Source organism: Natrix helvetica (assembly GCF_964273705.1).
Source record: "Natrix helvetica genome assembly, chromosome: 6".
In the NCBI taxonomy this organism is placed as follows: Eukaryota; Metazoa; Chordata; class Lepidosauria; order Squamata; family Natricidae; genus Natrix; species Natrix helvetica.
The window spans coordinates 80,680,597-80,705,056 of record NC_138553.1 but is presented as its reverse complement, the minus strand read 5'-3'; the positions used below and the strand labels follow the sequence as shown (position 1 = coordinate 80,705,056).

The 24,460-nt window shown below is 44.8% G+C and overlaps 2 protein-coding genes across 2 annotated transcripts in view; one reads left to right on the top strand and one right to left on the bottom strand.

The window, feature by feature from the left end:
- Positions 1 to 2,201, top strand: part of LAMB1 (laminin subunit beta 1) — a 73,986-nt gene extending 71,785 nt beyond the window's left edge. The window contains 3 exon segments of the mRNA XM_081957131.1: positions 6 to 78; positions 1,676 to 1,706; positions 1,708 to 2,201. Of these exon segments, the coding sequence (XP_081813257.1) occupies positions 6 to 78; positions 1,676 to 1,706; positions 1,708 to 1,807 (204 nt within the window). The 3' untranslated portion in view covers positions 1,808 to 2,201.
- Positions 2,202 to 5,262: 3,061 nt separating this feature from the next.
- DLD (dihydrolipoamide dehydrogenase) lies at positions 5,263 to 24,460 on the bottom strand. The gene is made up of 14 exons (XM_081957554.1): positions 24,304 to 24,460; positions 20,212 to 20,287; positions 18,804 to 18,883; positions 16,409 to 16,477; positions 15,068 to 15,137; positions 13,823 to 13,923; positions 13,316 to 13,459; positions 12,304 to 12,405; positions 11,218 to 11,408; positions 10,322 to 10,492; positions 8,220 to 8,409; positions 7,455 to 7,592; positions 6,820 to 6,909; positions 5,263 to 5,506 (listed from the first exon to the last, which is right to left on the bottom strand). Exons 1-14 carry the CDS (start codon positions 24,340 to 24,342, stop codon positions 5,441 to 5,443), a joined length of 1,527 nt encoding a protein of 508 aa, XP_081813680.1. The 5' UTR covers positions 24,343 to 24,460; the 3' UTR covers positions 5,263 to 5,440.

Here is a 24,460-nt window from a genome sequence, read left to right as displayed (position 1 = left end):
GGAAGAAGGCAGAAGAGCTGCAAAACGAAGCGAAGGTTTTGTTAGAGCAAGCAAACAGCAAACTTCAGCTTCTCAAAGGTATGCATTGAATGGGAAGGTGTTACCATTTTCTTGTTTTTTTTCTTTCTTTCTTTTTAATAAAAGACTGTTTTCAATGATAGGAAAGTCCTCTTTTTCTGCCTCTGGCGTTTTTAGCGATGGAAAACATCCACCATCAAAGGGAACTGGGTTGTTTTTCTCTAATGAAGCCAAAGCACAGGGAGAAAGATTTGATTTGCATGCTTGAAAGAGCTGTGGTGGCGCAGTGGTTAGAATGCCGCATTGCAGGCTGACTCTGCCCACAGTCTGGAGTTCGATCCTGATGGGGCTCAAGATTGACTCAGCCTACCATCCTTCTGAGATCATTAAAATGAGGAGTCAGATTGTTGGGGGTAAATAGGCTGACTCTGTAAGCTGCCCAGAAATGGGCCGTGAAGCACTATGAAGGGGTGTATAAGTCTAAGTGCTATTGCTATCGAAGCTGTGTGGCGCAGTGGTTAGAATGCAGTATTGCAGGCTAATTCTGCTAGGAGTTCGATCCTGACCGGCTCAAGGTTGACTCCACCTTCCATCCTTCCAAGGTCAGTAAAATGAGTACCCGGAGGTTGGGGCAATACGCTGACTCTGCAAACCGCTTAGGAAGGGCTGTAAAAGCATGTTGAAGCGGTATATGTCTAAGTGCTAATCTATTGCTATCTAAACTGTGGTGGCGCAGTGGTTAGACTGCAGTATTGCAGGCTGACTGCCCACTGCCAGCAGTTTGATCCTGACCAGCTCAAGGTTTGATTCAGCCTTCCGTTCTTCCGAGGTCGGTAAAACGAGGACCCAGATTGTTGGGGAGGCAACAGCCCCGTGGTGGGTTTCAATTTTTTTTAAACCTCTTCTGTAGGTGTGGCCTGCTTTGTGGGAGTGGCTTGCCAGCCATGTGACCAGGTGGAAGTGGCTTGCCGGCCATGTGACCGGGTGGGAGTGGCTTGCCAGGCATGTGACTGGGGTGGGCGTGGCCAACTTGTAAATGTGGTGAAACTCACTTAACAACGCTCTTGCTTAGCAACCAAAATGTTGGCTCAGAAACTCTGGCATTTGAAGCACGCAAGTCTTAAAGCTGTCAAGTGACAAGACCCTTGCTCCCCTAACCCTTTAGAAAAAAAAAACCCAGGGGTGTTCAAAGTTGACAGCTTTAAGACTTGTGGACTTCAACTCCCAGAATTCCTCCTCCAATCATGTTGGCTCAGGAACTCTGGCATTGAAGTGCGCAAGTCTTAAAGCTGTCAAATTACAAGACTCTTGCACCCCCTAACCCTTGAGAAAAAAACCCAGGGGTGTTCAAACTTGACAGCTTTAAGACTTGTGGACTTCAACTCCCAGAATTCCTCCTCTCGCTCTTCATCTTGATGATGTGCGGACGGGCGGGGGGAGGGAGCTGGAACCGGTTCTAAACGGCACTGTAGATTTGTGGAACCTCTTCTATAGGAGAGGTTAGAACTGGCAGGAACCCACCCCTGCAACAGGCTGACTTTGTAAACCACTTAGGGAAGACTGTGAAGCGGTATATAAGTCTAAGCGCCGTTGCTATTGCTATCTGGGTGAATTTAGTGGCTGCTAAAATGCTCTGTGTTCTCTCCTTTTTTTGCAGAACTGGAAGACACGTACGAAAAAACCAACAAATCTAGAAGCCAAAGCTAAACAAGTAATGGAACTAGAAGAAACCGTCAGAGGCCTCTTGCAAGCGATTAGTCAGAAGGTTGCGATTTATAGCACCTGCTAGAAATTTGGAAAACGAAAGAAGGGGGGAAAAAAACAAACAAAATATCTTCCCTTTGAAGATCGGTCTTAAACGGATAACGCAGTGCTTCTCAACCTTGGCCCACCTGAAGATGTGTGGACTTCAACTCCCAGAATTCCCTAGTCAGATGACTGGGGGATTCTGGGAGTTGAAGTCCACCCATCTTCAGGTGGGCCAAGGTGAGAAGCACTGGGGATAACGGAACATGTCCCAATCTGACCGGATACCCACGTTTTTCTCCTTTTGTAAAATAAAATCCTACTTTGTAACCAAGTATATGCCTCCTTTAACCCTAGTTAGCCTCATTCCCATGTTACTTTTATTATCCGAAAGAGCAATTCACCCTTGTTGATTCTAATAAAATCTGAGCATCAAACACAGGGTTTTTAACCACTTAATTTTGACTCGTGGATGCCCGATCTTTCGATAAAGGATCATCCAGTGCAGAAATCAAACTGTCTCAGGCCACGACGTGTTGAAAAGAGACGGAAGTTGCGAGTCTCTGAGCAGGAGAAACAGACACACACATTTTACAAGGAGCCGTTTTAACTTTGCGGAGGTAATTTGACTGTGCTTCAAGGTTTCTTCATTCGTTCACTGGGTTTTAAGTCTGGGAGTTTGCTAATCACACAACCTGCCAGATTTTAAAGCGGCAACCGATTAAATTAGTAAGAGGAACTTGGATTTCCGCCCTACTGCCAGCCAGCACTAGAAAAACAATTCAGGATTTGAACATGGGCGAGGTGTGAACAAGAAGCAGGTTTTGGGAAGAGAATATCGCAAGGGGGATGTGTCAAGGTACATTTAGTTAGGCTTGTGAACAAACTGCAGTCTGAACATTTGGATCAGGTGTCTCCAACCTTGATTGATCTTAAAAACTTGATTATAAAATATATATGGTCATTCTTCTTCAATATATTGGTTTAGAACCCAGAATGAGGAGTTGGAAGGGACCTTGGAGGTCTTCTAACCCAGCACGTAATGGGCACACTGGTTTTCAACACTGCCGGGTGTATGGGCAGCTGAGAGTTATGTGTGCATGCATGCCAGAAACCCGGAAGACAAACAGGAGAGCTGCGTGTGCCGGGCAACATGGTTTCACGTGCTACTTTGGGCACATGTGCCATAGGTTTGCCATCACAGCTCTATACCATTTCAGATAAATGTGGGTTGGACTAGAAGACCTCCAAGGTCCCTTCCAACTCTTTATTATTCTGTGTTGTAAACCAATATATTTAAGAATAATGACTATACTTTCAGATAAATGGTGGTTCCAGTCTCTCTTATAAACATCCAGGGATGAAGCACCCACAACTTCTAGAGGCCAGCTGTTCCACTGGTGAATTGTCCTCACTGATAGGAACTTTCTCCTTAATTCCAGGTTGCTTCTCTCCTTGATTAGTTTCCACCCATTGCTTCTTGTTCTACACTCAGGTGCCTTGGAGAATAGTTTGACTCCCTCTTCTTTGTGGCAGCCCCTGAGATATTGGAAGGATGCTATCATGTCTCCCCTGGTCCTTCTTTTCATTAGACGAGACATACCCAGTTTCTGCAACCGTTTTTCATATGTTTTAGCCTCCAGTTCCCTAAAAGAATGTTTATGCTTTATATTTTTTTAAAAAAGGTATATTGTCCATACGGTACTTTTATCTTTATTTCTTTGAACATTGAAAAGATTTCCTTTTTTCCTATCGCCAAGATGAACTCAAGAGTTTCCTGTTTTATACAAGAGCCAAACAAATTTGTCTACCGTTGATTCTTTTCCCTTTCTATTTCAAAGTTTAATCTTCGTTAAAAACAAGACAGGGGCCAGAGGTGGGGATTCAGCAGGTTCTGACCAGTTCTGGAGAACCAGCAGCAGAAATTTTGAGTAGTTCTGAGAACCGGTAAATACCACCTCTGTTCCTGTCCCCATCTATTCTCTGCCTCCCGAGTCCCAGCTGATCGGGAAGAAATGGGGATGTTGCATTATCCTTCCCCTGCCACGCCCACCAAGCCCACCAGCCACGCCCACAGAACCGCTAGTAAAAAAAATTGAATCCCACCACTGGCGGGCAGTTATGAGTAACAAAAGATCTCTACCTATCTTACTATATAGTACATTATCTTCAGGAAGGGGGGGGGGAAGCTATCTAGAGCCCACCATTGCCCAAGGAATAATAAAACACAAAACCATATTGTATTAGGACGCCAACATAATTTAACTTTTGCCATCTATATTTTCAACTCTCAAGATACAGTTTTAAAATTGAGGAAAACCAAGAAGCTTCACCTCCCCCCCCCCCCAAAAAAATACTGAAAATTATCAAGCACAGATGCGTAGAGATTGTTTTGTGAATCTATCTTTTCTCTTTTGCAAAACGTCACGAAAAGTAAGGAGTTCTCGGTTATTAAAAAGGCTTGCAAATGATGACTGATATAGCACAGGTACATTGCTATTTTAAAAGTCCCTTTACATTGTGATCAAGGATAAAATGAATCAAGTTGCAAATATTCTTAAACATATACCGTATCTTTCGGATTATAAGACGCACCTGATTATAAGATGCACCTAAATTTAGAAGAGGAAAACAAAAGAAAAACAGGTATTTGGCCTCTGAGCCCCATTTTCGGGCCTTTGGGGGGGGGGGGGCTTTTTTCCTACGTTTTTTCGAGGCTTTTATGGCCCATTTTGGGAGGTTTTCAGCCTGTTTTCAAGGCTTTTTCAGCCAGTTTTGGGGGCCTATTTTTGAGGCTTATTTCAGCCTGTTCTTGAGGCTCTTTTCGGCCCATTTAGGGGGCTTTTTGGCCCATTTTTTCAGCTTTTTCCAGCCATTTTTGGCCCGTTTTTAAGGCTTTTTTTGGCCCGGTTTTAAGGTTCTTTTGGGGCCCGTTTTTGTTTTGGAAAAAAATGGGCCAAAAAGCCGAAAAAATGGGCCAAAAAACCCCTTGAAAATGGCCTGAAGCCCTGAAAACGGGACGAAAAAGGGCCTGAAAAAAGGGCATGCAGAGGCCAAAAAATGGCTGGCGGGTGGACAGGGAATATTCGGCAATATTCGGTCTATAAGATGCACAGAAATTTTCACCCCCTTTTGGGAGACAAAAAAGTGTGTCTTACAGTCTGAAAAAAACATATATATATATATATATATATACGATTTTAAGTCTATTGCTAGCTTTCACTCTAATTGTTAACTGCATTGTGTGAAGGTGACAACGGTGTATTTTAAATCATCAGGATGTGCCATTTCCTCAACAATGACAAAGCAACAACATGGCATAATATTAGACGCTATATTTGAACGAAAATGCATGATGGGACCTTGTAAGATCACTCCAACCATTAGCTGATACCGCTGCTGTTTTTCTCCTGTGAAACTTAAGAATGAACAATCAATAATGCAAAAATAGCATTGGTCATATAATATACAGCTCTTGGTTAATTAAATCCAAATCCCTTATTTGTTTAAATATTTTAGGTTGTTTTTTTTTTGTGGAGTGGGGGGGGAGAACAAAAGTTCACTTAATTAAGGCCTAGGAGTATTGCAAAAACTCGATTTTCCATCGAATCTTCAGTCGGTTTCACAGGGGGGGGGAAATGTGCTTTTCACACACCACCACGGACGGTCCTTCACTTTAAAAGTTGATCGCTTTGCCAAAGGAAGCCGCTAGGTTTGCTTCTCTGAAAGCTTCGGATACGGTCTGTGGGGGGGGGGGGGGACACAGAAAAAAAAATGGGATACGAATGGGAAGAATATAAGAAAGGAAAATTATGCAATAATGTAGAACCTTCATCAATTATAAACTATTAGCTGATAACCTGGCATAGCCCGAGTATGTCAGTATCCCAATCCTGTATTAGAGGGAGCCCCCTTGTGGAGTACTACTGCGAAGCCGTTACCGTGGCAGCTCCACTGTGCTGTACAGTAGAAGCCATTTTAAGGCACAAGCAGCTGTATCTTAAACGAACTTCCAAAACACACACTATCATTGTCAAAAGTACTGTGATTTGACACTAGATATAATTCAGTCCTTTTCATTTTAGCGGCCCAGGCGTTCCAGAGTTATGTTGGAACACACTCGCACTGACACGCACATACACCTCCCAAGGGGTGTTAGGGGTGTCTTACCCCCCCCCCCCCCAGTATTTGTTTCCAGAGAGTAAGTCATCTGTGTACCACACTCGGTTGACATTGCTCGAGGCGTTCCAGAGTTATGCTGGAACATACACACATACAGCCATTTATATAAATATAGATGAAGAACTTTCAAAGAGAGCCACTTAAGAGCCGTGGTGGCTCAGTGGTTAGAATGCAGTATTGCAGGTTAACTCTGCTGACTGCCAGCAGTTTGATCCTGACCAGCTTAGGGTTGACTCAGCCTTTCATCCTTCTGAGGTAAAATGAAGACCCAGATTATTGGTAGCCATAGGCTGACTCTGTAAACCCCTTAGAGAGGGCTGCAAAGCACTGTGAAGTGGTATATAAGTCTTAAGTGCTAGTGGTTAAGGCACAAGGCTAGAAAACGGGAGATGGTGAGTTCTAGTCCTGCCTTAGGCAGGGAAGCCGGCTGGCAACTTTGGGCCAATCACCAGGAGACAGTGAGTTATAGTCCCGCCTTAGGCATGAAAGCCAATTGGGTGACTTTGGGCCAATCACCAGGAGACAGTGAATTCTAGTCCTCCCTTAGTTATGAAAACCGACTAGGTGACTTTGGGCCAGTCATCAGGAGACAGTGAGTTCTAGTCTCTCCTTAGGCATGAAAGCCAATTGAGTGACTTTGAGCCAATCACCAGGAGACAGTGAGTTCTAGTCCCGCCTTAGGCATGAAAGCCATCTGGGTGACTTGGGCCAGTCCAACCCACCTCACAGGGCTGTTGTTGTAGGGCAAATAGGAGGTGGTGGATGTGCTGGACCCATTCAACGCCTTGAGTTATTCGTACTCATCATAAAGGCGGGATCAAATAAATAAATTCCCTTAATGTCAACATGGCGGACTAAGTTGTGGGAACTTACCGGATGGGCATGGCAAACTCTGGCTATGTCCTCACACGATGCACCATATTCCATTGCCAGGGCGGCTTCATTAACCATTTCACCAGCACCCTAGAGAAGGAATAATCACAGTCATTGATGAAAATGCCCCCTGCAAAATATAAAGATTTCCCTGTCCAGTCGTTCTCTCCTCTAGGGGGCAGTGCTCATCTGTGTTTCAAAGCCAAAGAGCCAGCGCTGTCCGAAGACGTCTCCGTGGTCATGTGGCCGGCATGACTAAACATCGAAGGCGCATGGGACGCTGTTACTTTCCCACCAAAGGTGGCTCCTATTTTTCTACTTGCATTTTTTACATGCTTTCGAACTGCTAGGTTGGCAGAAGCTGGGACAAGTAACGGGAGCTCACTCCCTTACGTGGCACCAGGAATTCGAACCACCAAACTGCCGACCTTTCTGACGGACAAGCTCAGCGTCTTAGCCACTGAGCTACGGCGTCCCTGTAACAGTAGCCTTAGATGCAGGCAATTACCTTTCTACAAGATGCCAGCCACTGCTTATACGTCAGTGCCTGTTTCCTAGTCTATAAAGTGTTACGAAGTAAAATTACTCAATGCCGTGCAACGTTACAATATGGGCAGATCCTTTGGCATACTCACAGCGCCTAGAATATGCGCTCCCAGCATCCGGTCTGTGGTTTTGTGACTTAAGATCTTCACCAGGCCATCTGTGTCAGCATTGGTCTTGGCTCTGCTGTTAGCCGCAAAAGGGAATTTACCTATCTTGTATTCTGTCCCCTGAAAACAAGCCAACATTATTTTTATATATACATACATACATACATACATACATACATACATACATACATACATAATTAAACATTTTTACCTTTTAAAAAAAGAAACAAACAAAGAAAAAGAAAAAAAGAAAAAACAAGAGAAACATAACCATATAAAATAGTTATACAGCCTTCTGTGTGGGCATTCATGTTTAGCCTTTGTAGTTCGCCATTCTACATCGACTAGGAGGATGGTGGGGGAATTGGACTTCCGATCAGCAGAGGAAAAAGGATGACGCACTAGGAGGAGACTCTATTGTGGGGGAACCAGACTTCCAATCAGCAGAGGAAAAAATATGCCACACTAGGAGGAGACTCTATGGTGGGGCAACCGGACTTCCAATCAGCAGAGGAAAAAGGACGCCACACTAGGAGGAGACTCTATGGTGGGGAAACTGGACTTCCAGTCGGTCCAAGAATTGAATGGGGGGCTTCCAACCTCCTGCCCATTATACCATCCCAGGTAAATGGCTGCCCAAGCTTTTCTTGAAAACCTCCCATCTTCACCATTTGTTCTTCTCTTTCCAAATGAACACCCTGCCCAAACACCGCCGCCAGCAGAATGAAGTAAAATGGCGAGGCACACCTCCTCTTTGAGCTGCTCTTCTGATTTGCCAACCCAGGCGACTTCAGGGTGTGTGTAAATGACGGACGGCACACAGTTGTAGTCGATGTGAACCGCGCCTCCAGCCATTCCCTCCACGCACAGAATCCCTTCGTCTTCGGCTTTGTGAGCAAGCATGGGGCCAGCCACTACATCCCCAATGGCATAAATGCTGCCAAGTGGGAAAAAAAAATATTAGAGAAAGATAGTTTGGTCTAGGGGTTAAGGCACCATGCTAGAAAGCGGGAGATAGTGAGTTCTAGTCCCACCTTTGTCATCAGTCAGCTGGGTGACTTTGGGCCAATCATAAGGAGACTTTGAGTTCTAGTCCCACCTTTGTCATCAACGTCAGCTGGGTGACTCTGGGCCAATCATAAGGGGACTTTGAGTTCTAGTCCCACCTTAGTCATCAAAGTCAGTGGGGTGACTCTGGGCCAATCATAAGGGGACTTTGAGTTCTAGTCCCACCTTTGCCATCAAAATCAGCTGAGTGACTTTGGGCCAATCATAAGGGGACTTTGAGTTCTAGTCCCACCTTAGTCATCAAAGTCAGCTGGGTGACTCTGGGCCAATCATAAGGAGACTTTGAGTTCTAGTCCCACCTTAGTCATCAAAGTCAGTGGGGTGACTCTGGGCCAATCATAAGGGGACTTTGAGTTCTAGTCCCACCTTAGTCACCAAAGTCAGCTGGATGACTCTGGGCCAATCATAAGGGGACTTTGAGTTCTAGTCCCACCTTAGTCACCAAAGTCAGCTGGGTGACTCTGGGCCAATCATAAGGGGACTTTGAGTTCTAGTCCCACCTTTGTCATCAAAGTCAGCTGGGTGACTCTGGGCCAATCATAAGGGGACTTTGAGCTCTAGTCCCACCTTAGTCATCAAAGTCGGCTGGGTGACTTTGGACCTATCACAAGGAGACGGTGAGTTCTAGTCCTGCCTTATTAGGCATGAAAGCCAGCTGGGTGACTTTGGGCCAGTCACTCACTCTTAGCCCAACCCACCTCACAAGGTTGTTTTGGGGAAACTAGGAGAAGGAAGTTGGATATTTTCACTGCCTTGAATTATTTGTAAAATGCAATAAAGGCAGAATCCAAATAAATAAATAAAATGTTACTATATATGTAAGCAGCAGGGTTAACGTTTGGCCTCGAATGGCCTTTGCAGAATGAATTAACATAAAAAAAAATAGCCAGTGCTTTTAGACAAAGGTGACTTAAATTTGAACTATATTGTCTTCTCATTTAGAATTTAGACCCCAAACATTTTTTTTAATCCAAAGGATGGAAAATAAAAACATCTGTTTTATTTAACTACTAGCTGATAACCTGGGTATTTATTTATCCCAACCCGCTTCCATGAACATCACCGCAATTTCTAATGTTAGATTTTCCCCCTTACCAGAGGGAGCCCCCTCGTGGGGTACTGGGAAGCCGTTGCCATGGCAACTCCACAGCGCTGTACTGTAGAAGCCCTTTCAAGGCACAACAGGCTGGATCTTAACAGAACACACACCCTGAGAGGTGTTAGGGGTGTCTTACTCCCACAGCATTTGTTTCCAGAGAATAAGTCATCTATGTACCAAGTTTGGTTGAAATTGCTGGATGGGTTCCAGAATTATGCTGGAACAGACACACACATCCGTGTATGTCTATATGTGGATAGATAGATAGATAGATAGATAGATGGATGGATGGATGGATGGATGGATGGATGGATGGATGGATGGATGGATGGATGGATGGATAAGGAGGAGGAGGAGGAGGAGGAGGAGGAGGAGGAGGAGGAGGAGGAGGAGGAGGAGGAGGAGGAGGAGGAGGAAGAAGAAGAAGAAGAAGAAGAAGAAGAAGAAGAAGAAGAAGAAGAAGAAGAAGAAGAAGAAGAAGAAGAAGAAGAAGAAGAAGAAGAAGAAGAAGAAGAAGAAGAAGAAGAAGAAGAAATATGTTCCTGATTTGAGCAACACATCAAACTGAACTAGAACTAATTTTGGTAAAAAGGAGATTTAAATCATGCTTAATAGAGCAACTGTTCTTCATTTTGTCCAGGAGTTTCCGATATAAACCACAATTTCATCCATTCCAACTTACTTTGGAACTTTGGTTTGGAACCTGTTGTTGACTGGGATCCTTCCACGGTTATCGAGTTCAATTCCCACATGTTCCAGACCCAGGCTGTTAGTGAAGGGACGTCGACCAATACAGACCAAAAGGACATCACAAGTGATCACTTCTGCTTTGCCACCGGCTGCAGCTTCAATTCTAAGGGGAAAGGTAAAAATTCAGTACTGGCAGTCCTCGACTTACGACCACAATCGAGCCCAAAATTTCTGTTGCCAAGTGAGGTGTTTGCTAAGTCAGTTTTGCCCCATCTTTCTGGGCATAGTTGTTAAGTTTTAAGAAGAGATTGGACAACCATGGGTCTGAAATTGTATAGGGCTTCCTGCCTAAGCAGGGGGTTGGAATAGAAGACCCCCAAGGTCCCTTCTTCCTCTCCTCTCCTTCCCTTCCCTCCTCTCCTCCAGTTCTGACCCAGCTCCCCAAACACAACAAAACCCTCTGGAGTTAAATCAATGTTACCGCTGGCTAACAAGTCCGTCGATCCGGAAGATGAATAATTGTCTGCCACATCTATTCATCTCCGCCCCCTGACTTTGATCCCCAGAGCTAGGGTGGGGCTTCGCTAGCAGTGGTGGCTCTTCCATCCCAAGGACCGGCCCTTAGATTTCCACTGTTCTCCTCTCCTCTGCCTTCTGTGCATCCATGCATCAGGCACTGGCCCCAGCTGTTCCTCCTCTTCCTCATCAGCCACCTCCAGACCTGGGGGCTGTTGACTCTCCATCTGAGGCCCAGGCTCCACCTCTGTCTCTCTCTCTCTCTCTGCCAGCTCCATTCCTTCTTCCCCCTACTCTCGTTTTCCAGTCTTAATACTAGAGGGAGGAAGTTTTTACGGGAGAAGGTGACTTGCGTACCTACTGAATACTTACGCAACATCAATCTTTCCATCCGGTTTCTTTGTGGCGCCGGTTACTTTTGTGTTGAGTTTAAATTTAAGCCCTTGTTTCTGGAGAATGCGTTGGAAGTTCTTGGCTATCTCCATATCGATGCCCAACCCACCGACGTGGCCCAAGAATTCCACCGCCGTGACATCTGCACCCAGACGCTGCCAGACTGAACCCTGGGATAAAAACAGGTTTTTTTCAAAACGGGTTTCCAAAAACAGGTCACGATCTTCGCGCCAAGGAAGCTAACATCCCGCATGAAAAAAAAAAAAAAACATTCTTCCAACTTGAAATCCACACCCTTTTTATGTCGTGTGACACAATACACGTGAGGGAAGGGGACTAATTCATTCATTTTCTTTTTTTCCCCCCCACCTCATGATACAAAATAATTTCCAAACATTTATGCCAGACAAGTCAGCTGCCAACCAAGAAGACCTCTTGTAGAGCGCGCAACGCAAAACGTTTGGGGGAAGTGCATTCGCAAAACATAAAGGGTAGCACCAGCTTGGTCTAGTGATTAAGGTTCTAGACTGGAAACTGGGAGACAGTAAGTTCTAGTCCTATCTTTGGCATGAAAGAGGGCTGGGTGACTCTGGACCAATCACCAGGAGACGGTGAATTCTAGTCCTGCCTTTTGCGTGAAAGGCTAAGGTGACTTTGGGCCAATCACCAGGAGATGGTGAGTTCTAGTCCTGTCTAAGGCATGAAAGGCTAAGGTGAGATGGTGAGTTCTAGTCCCACCTTAGGTATGAAAGCTGGCTGGGTGACTTTGGGCCAATCAACAGGAGACGGTGAATTCTAGTCCCACCTTAGGCATGAAAGACAGCTGGGTGACTTTGGTTCAATCACTGGGCATTTCCCAAAATGGAAGAATTAGTTGAGTTGCTCATGACTTAAATTTGGGGCAAATTCAATTTTGCTAAGGCAATGATATATTTTGGTTATTGTGTCGTAGTGGTCTTTGTAGATAATAACTTGGAATTTATTCCCAAAGTCTGCTGTTAAACCGTGCTGAAATTTTAAAATTCCGTGAAGAACACATTTTTCCCCCCCAAGCCCGTTTCTCACCAGTTCTACCCCAATCACTCCTGCACCTATAACCACCATTTTCTCAGGGACCTGTTTCAACGATAGCGCGCCAGTAGACGATACGACGGTGTCTTCATCAATCTAAATAAATTGAGACGAGAGAGAGAGAAAAAAAATCCGCTTTACATGGGCAGAACTTTACCCAGGAAATTTAAATCTAAATTTACAAGGGCTCTCCAAACTTGGCAATTTTTAAGCCTTGTGGACTTCAACTCCCAGAATTCCCAGCATGGCCGGCTGGGGAATTCTGGGAGTTGAAGTCCACAGGGCTCAAAGTTGCTAAGGTTGGACAATTCTGAAATGTCACCCATAACTTACCGTATTCCTCCGAAAATAAGAACGGAAATCAGATCTGGATCACTGTGAGGTTTCCGAAAGATGCCCTAATTAATTTACAAGCCTCGAGACAAAGTTCAAAAAAAAAATCCGGTCATTTATTAGGAGCAACATTTTGGCAATGCCTGCCGCGGAGTCAGATCTGATTTCCCTTTAATGGCGGCTGAACTTTACCCTTCTGTCTCCCCTCCCCTCAGTCTGTGTTATAAATCACATCCACCAACAAAGCAGGTTGTAAAATTACGCGCCTCGCACGTATAAATCTGAGATTCGACCCTAGTCGAAGATATGCGTGGAATTCTCTCCCTCTTCTCCTCCAATGTCAACTTGATAATAGGCATGGAAATGCTTTACAAGTTGACAACCAGTTTTTTATTTTAAAAGCTCTAGAAGATGCATTATTTTCCAGTTAGGTCTTATTTTGGGGGAAATACTGTACTAAAGGCCTCCGTCTGGCTGATGATCTTAACTGGGATGTATTTTTTTTTGGCGGTAGGGCTTATATTATGAGCATCCTGGAAAAAATCATGCAAGGGCTTATTTTCCTGTTAGGTCTTATTTTCAGGGAAACCCGGTAATTTAAGAAAATACGTTCTCACCAATAATATATTCCGGGTGAATATTGCGTTAGCTAAACTTCAAAGTCAAGCCATACCGTAATTCCTTGGAAAGGTGTTACTTCAGAACCTGTAGCGATAAGGATGTTCTTCGTATTAATAACCTGAGTACTGCCATCATCTTTTGTTGCGGTCACCTGGTTTTTGCCAGTTATTTTTCCAAAGCCAGGCACGTGGGTTACCTTACAGGAGAAAAGAAAAATCGTTTGTTTGTTTTTAAAAACCAAAGAAACAATTACCCGTTGCCAACATCTTGTCATTTAAATAATAATGGCCAATTTAAAAGGAAGTTTTGCTTATCTTACGTCCTGCAACAATACCGTTGTTGTTGTTGTTAATTTATTTTTTTGATGGAAAAAGAAAAGAAAAGCACTTTTAAGAGATCTGTCTTAATTTTTCTAAGCTGTTCTGCTAATAAAGATTTTCTTGGGATCTCTCTTTTTCCTTTATTATTTATCCTCCACCAGCAGACTAAAGAGGTGTAAAATGCCTAATAGCTAGGGATAACGCAAATAAAAGCCAGTGTGTGTTTGTCAAAAGGGTACCTTATTTTGTTTAAACAGGTGAGCGATTCCGCCTGTTAAAGCCTTCACTGCTCCACTCTTCTGTTCCATCATTTTCTCTAAATTCAACCGGAGACCTGTAACTGTTTAAACACAAATGAAGAATGGGAAGGAGTTGGTTACTCTTGGGCATCCTGCATTCTTAAAGGAAGTTCACCAAACAATTAAACATTGCAATCCAAACTTGGGAGGGAGGGAGGGACAAGGAAGGAAAGACAGGAAGGAAGGAAGGAAGGAAGGAAGGAAGGAAGGAAGGAAGGATGGAAGGAAGGAAAGAAAGGAAGGAAAGACAGGAAGGAAAGAAGGAAGGAAGGAAGGAAGGAAGGAAGGAAGGAAGGAAGGAAGGAAAGACAGGAAGGAAGGAAGGAAAGACAGGAAGGAAGGAAGGAAGGAAGGAAGGAAGGATGGAAGGAAGGAAAGAAAGGAAGGAAAGAAGGAAGGAAGGAAAGAAAGACAGGAAGGAAGGAAGGACAGGACAGACAGGAAGGAAGGAAAAAGGGAAGGAGGAAGGAAGGACAAGGAAGGGAAGGAAGGAAAGGGAAGAAGGAAAGGGAAGGAGAGACAAGACAGAAAAGACAAGGAAGGAGGGAGGGAAGGAAGGATAGAAAAGGAAGTAAAGGAAGGAAGGAAAGATGGAAGGAAGGAAGGAAAGACAGAAAGGAAAGAAGGAAGGAAAGACAGGAAGGAAAAAAGGGAGAGAGAGAGGAAGGACAAGGAAGGGGAGGAAGGGAAAGAAGGAAGGGAAGAAGGAAAGGGAAGAAGGAAAGGGAAGGAGAGACAAGCAGAAAGGACAAGGAAGGAGAGAGGGAAGGATAGAAAAGGAAGAAAAGGAAGGAAGGAAAGAAGGAAGGAAGGAAAGACAGGAAGGAAAAAAGGGAGGGAGAGAGGAAGGACAAGGGAAGGAAGGGAAGGAAGGAAAGGGAAGGAGAGACAAGGCAGAAAAGACAGGGAATGAGGAGGAAAGGATAGAAAAGGAAGGAAGGAAGGAAGGAAGGAAGGAAGGAAGGAAGGAAGGAAGGAAGGAAGGAAGGAAGGAACCCAGTGAAATCACCCCCCCCCCCCAATCCTGCTCAGATGGGTTCTTCCTTCTCAAAGGACAAGAGCATTTTGGGTGCGTTTGTCGCCTTGAGTCATTGGTAAAAACAATAAGGGCTGGATACCAACAAATAAACAAGTAGAATAAATGTAGCAGAATTTGAGCCGTGGAGAGTTGTCCGGCGTACTCACTTTCAATGCCCCTGCTAGCAAAGTCCTTCCCATGAGCCAAATGGTACAGGTGAGAATTGTTTAACAAGGCCTGTAAAATATAAAGCAGTTTTAGATTAAACACACAATCTACGCCAAAAATGTCACATTTTAAAAAATGGTGCGTTTTTAAAATAACTACCCTTACACAGTCAGGTAAAGTACTTAAAACTCCTGATTGTCTGCTTACAGTCTCAAGGGCAGCTCTTCCATATTGAATATTTGAGGCGTTTTGTCTTCCCTTGTAATCATTCAGTCCACTCAACACTGTCTCTATACCAGCCTTCTACACACACACACACACACACACACACACACACACACACACACACACGGCTCTGATGAGGGCTCTGTGTCTGAGGCAGAGAGGGGGTCAGGGCCATATGCCAGTTATCAGCTGCCTTCAGAATTCGACATCAGTGAGGCAGAAGAACAGCTGGAGCCTGTTCCCAGTGTGCGCATGCGCAGAGCTGCCAGGAGAAGGGAACAGCTAAAGAACAGGGGTCGACTTGGGAGTAAGGCCACAGGTGGACGATGAATGCCCCCTCCCAGAGGAAATAAAAGAGGAGCAACAGGGGAGTGGAGTTTGCAGGAGACAATTAGTTCTCTTAATTGGTTTGTGACTCTCTTGCCAAGTTTTGCAGATATCAGCCTGGCAGCTCTCCAAGCCAGATAAGGTCTGTGACTTTAAATCCTCCCTTGAAAGACTTTGCTGGATGTGAATGAGCAGAATTCACAGTCAATTACTAAATGGGGTTTTTGTCGGGACAAGGAGTCTGCTTCATTGCTCTTGGGAAGCCTCGGTCAGAAGTCCTCGACTTACAACCACAATTGAGCCCCACATTTTTGCTGCTCAGTGAAACATCGGCTACGTGAATTTTGTCCCCCAGTGCAGCTCATAAACTACAGGTAGTCCAATTTATTTAGTGACCGTTTGAAGTTACAACCACACTGGGAAAAAAGGACTTGGGACCGTTTTTCACACCAATAAACCATTGTGGCATCCCCACAGTCACATGATCAAAATTCAGACGCTTGGCAACTGGTCCATATTTATGACGGTCGCCGTGACGCACACAATCGGGAAGCTGGATTCACTCAACAACCAAATGTGGGAAGAAGAGTCGTAAAACGGGACAAAGGCACTTCAGAAAAGTTTCTCGTTTAGCAACGTAAACGTTAGGCTCCGTTGGAGTCGTTAAGTAGAGGGCTACCTCTGTTCCCTTCACCGCTTCTAAAAGTACCATTTCAACCGACGTTCTGAAGGGGCAAAATTTGGATATTTGCCTCCGATATGATGGGAAAGAGAAATCCAGAACTCACCTTTGAAGGGATACACCCAACATTCAAACAGGTGCCACCAAGAGTTTCATTTTTCTCCACGCAGACGGTCTAGGATTGAAAAAAGCAAGCGTTGTTTTTAATAACGGTTTAGTTTTGCTGCCGAAAATGCACTCCTGGGTTTTTTAGGAGGTGTTAGAAGAAGCGTTTTTTTGCATATAGAAAAACATTCCCTTATGGCAGGGGTGTCCAAACTTGGGAACTTTAAGACTTGTGGACTTCAACTCCCAGAATTCCCCAGCCAGCCATGCTGGCTGGGGAATTCTGGGAGTTGAAGTCCACAAGTCTTAAAGTTCCCAAGTTTGGACACCCCTGCCTTATGGCACTGAGGATGTTACCAAGTTTGGTAATGAAACGTCGGTGAGGAAAAATAAATCAAATTCAGACAGCATCAAGGACCCCTTAGATCGGTGTTTCTCAACCTTGGCGACTTTAAGTGCTGTGGACTTCAACTCCCCGAATCCCCCAACCAGCTGGCTGGGGGATTCTGGGAGTTGAAGTCCACAGCACTTAAAGTCGCCAAGGTTGAGAAACACTGCCTTAGATAAACAAGTTGTGCAGTTTTTTTTGCAAAGTAACCGCAGGGAGTTAAAACTAGATTAATGACCAGGGGCATTGCAAAAAGGTAATAATCTGTCCCACTTCTATCTCATACTAGCTGATAACTCGGCGTTGCCGGGTATTTATTTATAGGGGGAAAATATCCAGACCAAACTTAATTTCTAATGTTGGATTTTCCTCCTTACCAGAGGGAGCCCCCTTGTAGAGTACTGTGAAGTCGTTACCATGGCTGTACAGTAGAAGCCACTTTTAGGCACAACAGGCTGTATCTTAACAGAACGCACACCCCGAGGCATGTTAGGGGTGTCTTACCCCCACGGTATTTTTTTCCAGAGAGTAAGTCATCTGTTTGCCAAGGTTGGTTGAAATTCCTCGAGGCGTTCCAGAGTTATGCTGGAACACACACACACACACACACACACAAATTTTCATACAGAAACCCAGCATCTGGATTTATCTTCTGAGGACGATCCTGTTACAATTTTGTTCAGAAACCAATCCTGTTGTAAGATGGGCGGCTAATAAATTTGATTAATAAAATAAGTAATTTTTCCTTTCGAGATGCAATGGAACAAAAACTGTACCTTAGTTAGCAGTATTAGACAGGCAGAATTAGATACTGAGGAATTAATTTTCAAAGAGCTGAGTCAAACTGAGTTTGATTGTGGTTTTATTTCTCTAGTCCATTTTCTTGAGGAGAGAATGGGCTTGTCCTGTTTTTCTTCTGTCATGCTTTTTCCCATTTCCCATTCTAGTCTACAGCCTTCAAATTCGCTGCTGGTCTCCTGTCCTAATGCTCAAAGAAGTGGACACCCTAGGAAACCATAAATATATCCATTCTGTCACTAGAAGTCAAATCCAACTGAGGCTGAAGGAACATTATTTACCGTATTTTTCGCAGTATAAGACGCACCTAGCTTTTGGGGAGGAAAACAAGAAAAAAAATCTACCTCTGCCTCCCAGCAATTTGCCTCCTTGCAGCAAAAAGCAAACAGCTTGTTTCAGTTTCCGCACAGCCTGATTAGCACAAGAAAAAAATATCTGCCTCTGCCTCCCAGCAATTTGCCTCCTTACAGCAAACAGCTTGTTTCAGTTTCAGCACAGCCTGATTAGCACAAGCACTGATTGCCTGGGGATCAGCTGTTTTAGGCTACAGGGATTGCCATAGCCTATTGCCGCCCCTGTGCCCCCTATTCTTGTCCTCCGCATCCTGTTTTCAGCCTCTGCCTGCCCCGTTCTCAGCCTCCACATGCCCCATTTTCCGACCGTTCCGGGTGGCGGGGACTGGAGGGGGCGGAAAGTGGGATGCGCGGAGGCCGAAAGCAGTGAAACAGGACAAAAATGGGGGTGCGGAGGGCAAAAACGGGGCATGCAGAGGCAGCAATAGGCAATGGCGATCCCTGTAGCCTGAAACAGCTGATGGTTGGGAGACCCGACTATCAGCTGCTTATACTAATCAGGCTGTGTTGAAGCTGAAACAGGCTGTTTGCTGCAAGGAGGCAAATTGCTGGGAGGCAGAGGCCAAAGGGTGGGGGCTGGGGGTGGCTACATTCGGTGTATAAGGCACATCTAAATTTTCGCCCTCTTTTTCTGGGGGGGGGGGTGCATCTTATCCTCCAAAAAATACGGTAACTCTCAGAGTTTCCATTTCAAATTTCTTATAATCTGGGTGTCACTGAAGGTCCGTCCTATTTAACCACTTCCTACCTGCACACGAGATGACTTACCTTCTACTCTTTCATTTGTTGATACGAACTTCGGCAAACTTTTCCAAACTATTCAGAGGTTACCTGGGGATCTTACCATGCTCTCTCACCTTAAAGCCAAGTTGAGCGGCTTTGATGGCAGCCACATACCCTCCTGGGCCAGAGCCAACGACTGTCACATCAGCATCAACTGACAAAAAAAGACACAAACGTAATTTTAGAAGAACAATCGGGGAGATGTTTTTTTTAAAAAAAAAATTAAGATATTGAAAGATTTGCCAGAAGAAAGAATTGCAACTAAACAAAGAGATCGCCACATATTGCTCCAGAATATATTGTTCATTATTTTCACACAGTCTATGGTAAACGATTTCTGGCAACCTAGCAGTTCGAAAGCATGTAAAAATGCAAGTAGAAAAATAGGGAAGGTAACAGCGTTCCGTGCGCCTTCAGCGTTGAGTCATGCCGGTCCCATGACCACGGAGACGTCTTCGGACAGCGCTGGCTCTTCGGCTTTGAAACGGAGATGAGCACCGCCCCCTAGAGTCGGGAACGACTAGCACATATGTGCGAGGGGAACCTTTACCTTTACGGTAAACAAGTAAATAGCCACAGCTATATTCCACTGTACAGGTATTCCTCAACTTACCGCCACAAGGGAGCCTAAAATTTACGTTGCTAAGCGAGACAGTTAACTGAGTATTGCCCCGTTTTACGAACTTTGCCACCGTCGCGAAGTGAATCGTGGCGGTTGTTCAATTAATAACTCGTTTGTTAAGTGAATCTGACTCCCCCATTCACTTTGCTTTGCCACAATGTCACAAGATGTAATCCCAGGAGCCCGTCATAAACACGAGACAGCTACCAGTGCCCAAATTTTGGTCATGGGGATGTTGCAATGGTCCTAAGTGTGAAAACAGCCGTAAGTCATATTTTTCAGCGGCATTGTAACTTTGGTCACAAAACGAATGGTTGTAAGTAGAGGACTACCTGTATTATAACCAATCCTTCGATCCGACTTCTTTGTAACGTATTGAGAAGGCCAGTTCGAAAGGCCTGGGGACTTTACTAAAGTGTTTTGCTATGTAATCATTAGAATATGTAGCCATCTTCTGTTAACAACCATACAACCGTTCGTGGGGTGGAGTCTGGGTGAATGGAGCTGAGTGTTGACTGGCCAGCTGCCATTCCTGACACCAATGAGGAGTTTTGTTCGGCAGACATATTCTCATTGTGCCCAGAAAGAGAAATATCTGCCTCTACTTAGGATTGAACTCACAGCCTCCTGATTGTGAGGGGAGAGCTCCACCTCTAGGCCACCGCACCACCCAACAATCAGAACATGTAATATAAACGCATAAATGCCAATGTCTGGTACAGCTCAAAAGAGCTGGATGAGAATTTAATAAATAAATAAAATGGTAATGCAGTTTAAACCTCATCCTGGAAGGAACTGTGGATTGTATGAAGAAGAAAAATCCCATTTTTCCATGTATTTCAAAGCTATGTAATATTTACCTTGATCGGAGTAAGTTCTGACCGGCCCTGCGGAAATGCTTTGTAAGCCATGCTGTATCCGGCTAAAGTGGCCTCTCTGAGGGAAAGAAAAGAAGAAGAGGAAGGAATAAGTTTATATTCTTTATAAAGACGCGATAATATATTGACTGCAGAAAGGCCCAACAGAATGATCCGTCGCTCGTTTTATTCTAACTACAATTTTTTTTATCCTTATCTTTCAGTTTAGTTTATATCTCCATGTCACACTCAGAGAGAGTGAGGAGGTGGGGGAGGAACATGGGTCAATCCCGGAGTCTGGGGAAGGCTCTGATGAGGGCTCTGCGTCAGAGGCAGAGATGGGGCCAGAGCCATCAGACAGTTATCAGCTGCCTTCTGAGTCGGAGATCAGTGGGGCAGAAGAACAGCTGGAGCCTGTTCCTGATGTGCGCGTGCGCAGAGCTGCCAGCGGAAGGGAACAGTTAAGGAACAAGGTCCGATTGGAAATCACAGTAACTTAATAAAAAGGGGTTTTGTCGGGACAAGGAGTCTGCTGCGTGATTTGAGGAAGCCTAGGTTAGAACCGTCTATTCTTTGCAACTCTTAAATAGGGGAAAAAAAATATCTTCAAATCTAAATTCCCTCGGAAAGAATGACATATCCGTTCGATGCATTGTGCAAAAACTTGATCCTTACTCTTGTTTTCTGTATCCTACCGTGTTTGCCTGAAAATAAGACAGGGTCTTATTTTGTTTTGACTCCTGAAATAAGCGCTTGACCTTATTTTCAGGATGGTCTTATTATTTTTGAGGCGGCGAGCGTGGTCATCTCACTGGGTTCCAATATTTTCGGGGAGGGCTGATTTTAGCGCATGCGCTCAAAAGCCCAATTGGGCTTATTATCTGGGAGGTCTTATTTTTGGGGAAAGAGGGTAGTATTTCTGTTTATTATACTCCGCTAAGACAAAAGTTTGAAAATCAAAGCTGAAGTGATTAGCCGTTCTTAAGCCGGGCTGCCGATTGCAAATAGCAAAGTCTATTATGTGCCAATAAGTTTATAAGCCAATACTTCCTTAACAAACCTTAGATGTTTGATCCTTGCAATTAATCTCAAGGGCGCATTCAGATCTGCTTATACAGCGGAAAAATATTATCAAAAAGCCCACTGTGCCCAATTATTTCCCACTATCTCAAACCTCAGAGAGGCAAATAAGATTCCTACTCGTCCAGCTTAGCTTTATCACATTATGAAACAATATACAATGTACTGAATAAAACCGGATAGCCTTCATTAAAAAAAAACAAAAAACCTGTAGAACAATCCAATTCTCATATTTTTTTATTTTGAGAAAGCCAAAAATTCCAATTACTCTAATTCTCAAGAAGGAAGCAACTGATGATCAAGAGATGCAGGGTGGACCAAAAGTCAAGGCCCATAAGCCACATCATTTATTGCATAAACTAGCTGATAAATCGGCGTTCCCCGGGTATTTATTTATAGGGGGAAAATGTCCGGACCAAACGTAATTTCTAATGTTGGATTTTCCCACTGACCAGAGGGGGAAAACCCTTGTGGAGTACTGTGAAGCTGTTACTATGGCAACTCTACTGTGCTGCACAGTAGAAGCCATTTTACGGCAGTACAGTAGAAGCCATTTAAAGGCACAACGGGCTGTATTTTAACAGAACACACACACCAAGGGGTGTTAGGGGTGTCTTAACCCCACAGTATTTTTCTCCAGAGAGTAAGTCATCTGTGTACCAAGTTTGGTTGAAATTGCTTGAAGCATTCCAGAGTTATGCTGGAACATACACACACACAAACAAACACACAGCCATTTAGATAGATGATAGATAGATAGATAGATAGATAGATAGATAGATAGATAGATAGATAGATAGACAGACAGACTAGTATAGATCTATTTCAAGCTATTTAGCTCTCATCAGCTAGCCATACCCTTACTGGGATTTGAACCTGGGCTGTATTACATATTAGGCAGATGTATTAGGCAGATATATATACATATACATATATATATACACACATACACACACACACACACACACAGAGAGAGTATATATATATATATATATATAAGTTGGAGGGATTTTGCTTTAACACCCAAGGAGAGTCCTGCTAGAATTCGCTAACACACAAAAACCTTTGTGAAAGAACGAAGTCATTTACAAAACCCTTGAGATGGCAGACCAAAACTTTCAAACTCCTCAGCCCCCGGGAAGACCTCTGACCTATACACCAAGAAAATGACCCAGGCCTGCTAACAATTCAAATACTTGATAAAAGAATGGAATAGTCAGAGTTGGAAGGGACCTTGGAGGTCTTCTAATCTAATATCCTGCCCAAGTAGGAGACCCTATGCCATTCGAGATAAATAGCTGTGCAATTTCTTCCTAAAAACTTCCAGTGATGCAGCATCCACAATTTTTGAAGGCAAATGGTCCCACTGCATAATTGTTCTCACTGTCAGGAAATTTCTCCTTAGTTCTAGGTTGCTTCTCTCTTTGATTAGTTTCCACCCATTGCTTCTTGTCCTGCCTTCAGGTGCTTTGGAAAATAGGTTGATCCCCTCTTCTTTGTGTTGTTGTTGTTAGTTGCGAAGTCGTGTACGACACATCGCGACCCCATGGACAACGTTCCTCCAGGCCTTCTTTACCATCCTCTTAAGTCCATTTAAGCTCAGGCCGGCTGCTTCGGTGACTCCATCCAGCCACCTCCTTCTCTGTCGTCCCCTTCTTCTTCTTTTGCCCTCCATCGTTCCCAGCACGAGGCTCTTCTCCAGGGAGTCCTTCCTTCTCATTAGATGGCCAAAGTCTTTGAGTTTTCTCTTCAGGATCTGGCCTTCTAAAGAGCAGTCAGGGTGGATCTCCTCTAGGACTGACCGGTTGGATGGCCTTGCAGTCCAAGGGACTCAATGCAGGAGTCTTCTCCAGCACCAGAGTTCAAAGGCCTCCATTCTTCGGCGCTCAGCCTTCCTTACGGTCCAACTTTCATCCATTGCAACTGGGAAAACTGTAGCCTTGACTTCTTTGTGGCAAGTTGTTCCACTGCGTAATTGTTCTAACTGTCAGGAAATTTCTCCTTACTTCTAGGTTGCTTCTCTTCTTGATTAGTTTCCACCCATTGCTTCTTGTCCTGCCACCTGGCGCTTTGGAAAATGCTCTCTTCTTTGTTGGCAGCCCCTCAAATATTGGAAGACTGCTAGGATGTTACAAGTCCTTCTCTTCATTAGACAAGACATACTCAAACACTCTTATTATTTTATAGTCTAGGAAATAAAGCCTCTTTCAGATATTTAGTAAGATTCAGCCAGCTGGGCTAGCAATAACCAGGACTGGGTTATCAGGGGAATGGGTTGCCTTCATAAGTTATGGGTGCTCCTTCCTTGGAAGCTTTTAAGAAAAGATAGGACAGCCACTTGTTGGGAACGGTATAAGGTTCCCCTTCTTGAGCAGAGGGTTGGGCTAGAAGACCTCCAAGGTCCCTTCCACTTCTATTCTGATTGATTAATCAAGGGAACAACTTGCCTTCAGAAGGTATGGATGCTCCATCTCTGGAGACTTTTAATAAATATTGGACAGCCATTTGTTGGGAATGGTACTGTAAGACCTCCCACTTGAGCAGAGGGTTGGACTAGAAGACCTCTAACGTCCCTTCCACTTCTATATTGATTGATTGATTGATCAGGGTTGCCTTCAGAAGTTACAAATGCTCTATCCCTGGAGGCTTTTAAGAAACATTGGACACCCATCTGTCGGGAATGCCACAGGGTCTCCTGTTTGGGCAGGGGGGTTGGACTAGACGACCTCTAGGGTCCCTCCCAGCTCTGTTATTCCTCTGCCATGCTGGCTGGGGAATTCTGGGAGTGGAACCCCACCAGTCTTTCCACAAGACCGGACAGCTCTGTCCATGCACCGCCTTGTCGCCTCTCTCCCTCTCAGCCTGCCTTTATCATTTGCACACGTGTCCCTTTGCCATCGTCGTCTGAACCCCCAACCCGCGTTTCCCGAGGGGACGTGGCGCGGCGGGAGCAGAGGCCGCGGGCCCTGCGGCTTCTCCTTCCCCCCTCCCACCCCCCGGCCCCGCTGGAGCTACCTGGGCGAGGGCGCAGCAGACGCGGCTCCAGCTCTGCATGGCGGCGGCGGCGCCTCCTTCGCTCCGCGATGCCCCCCCACCCGGCAGCGGCTGCTCCAAGGGCGCCCCGGAGGACTCGCGCAGGCGCGGCAGAGGGAGGGGGCGGGCGGCGGGGCGG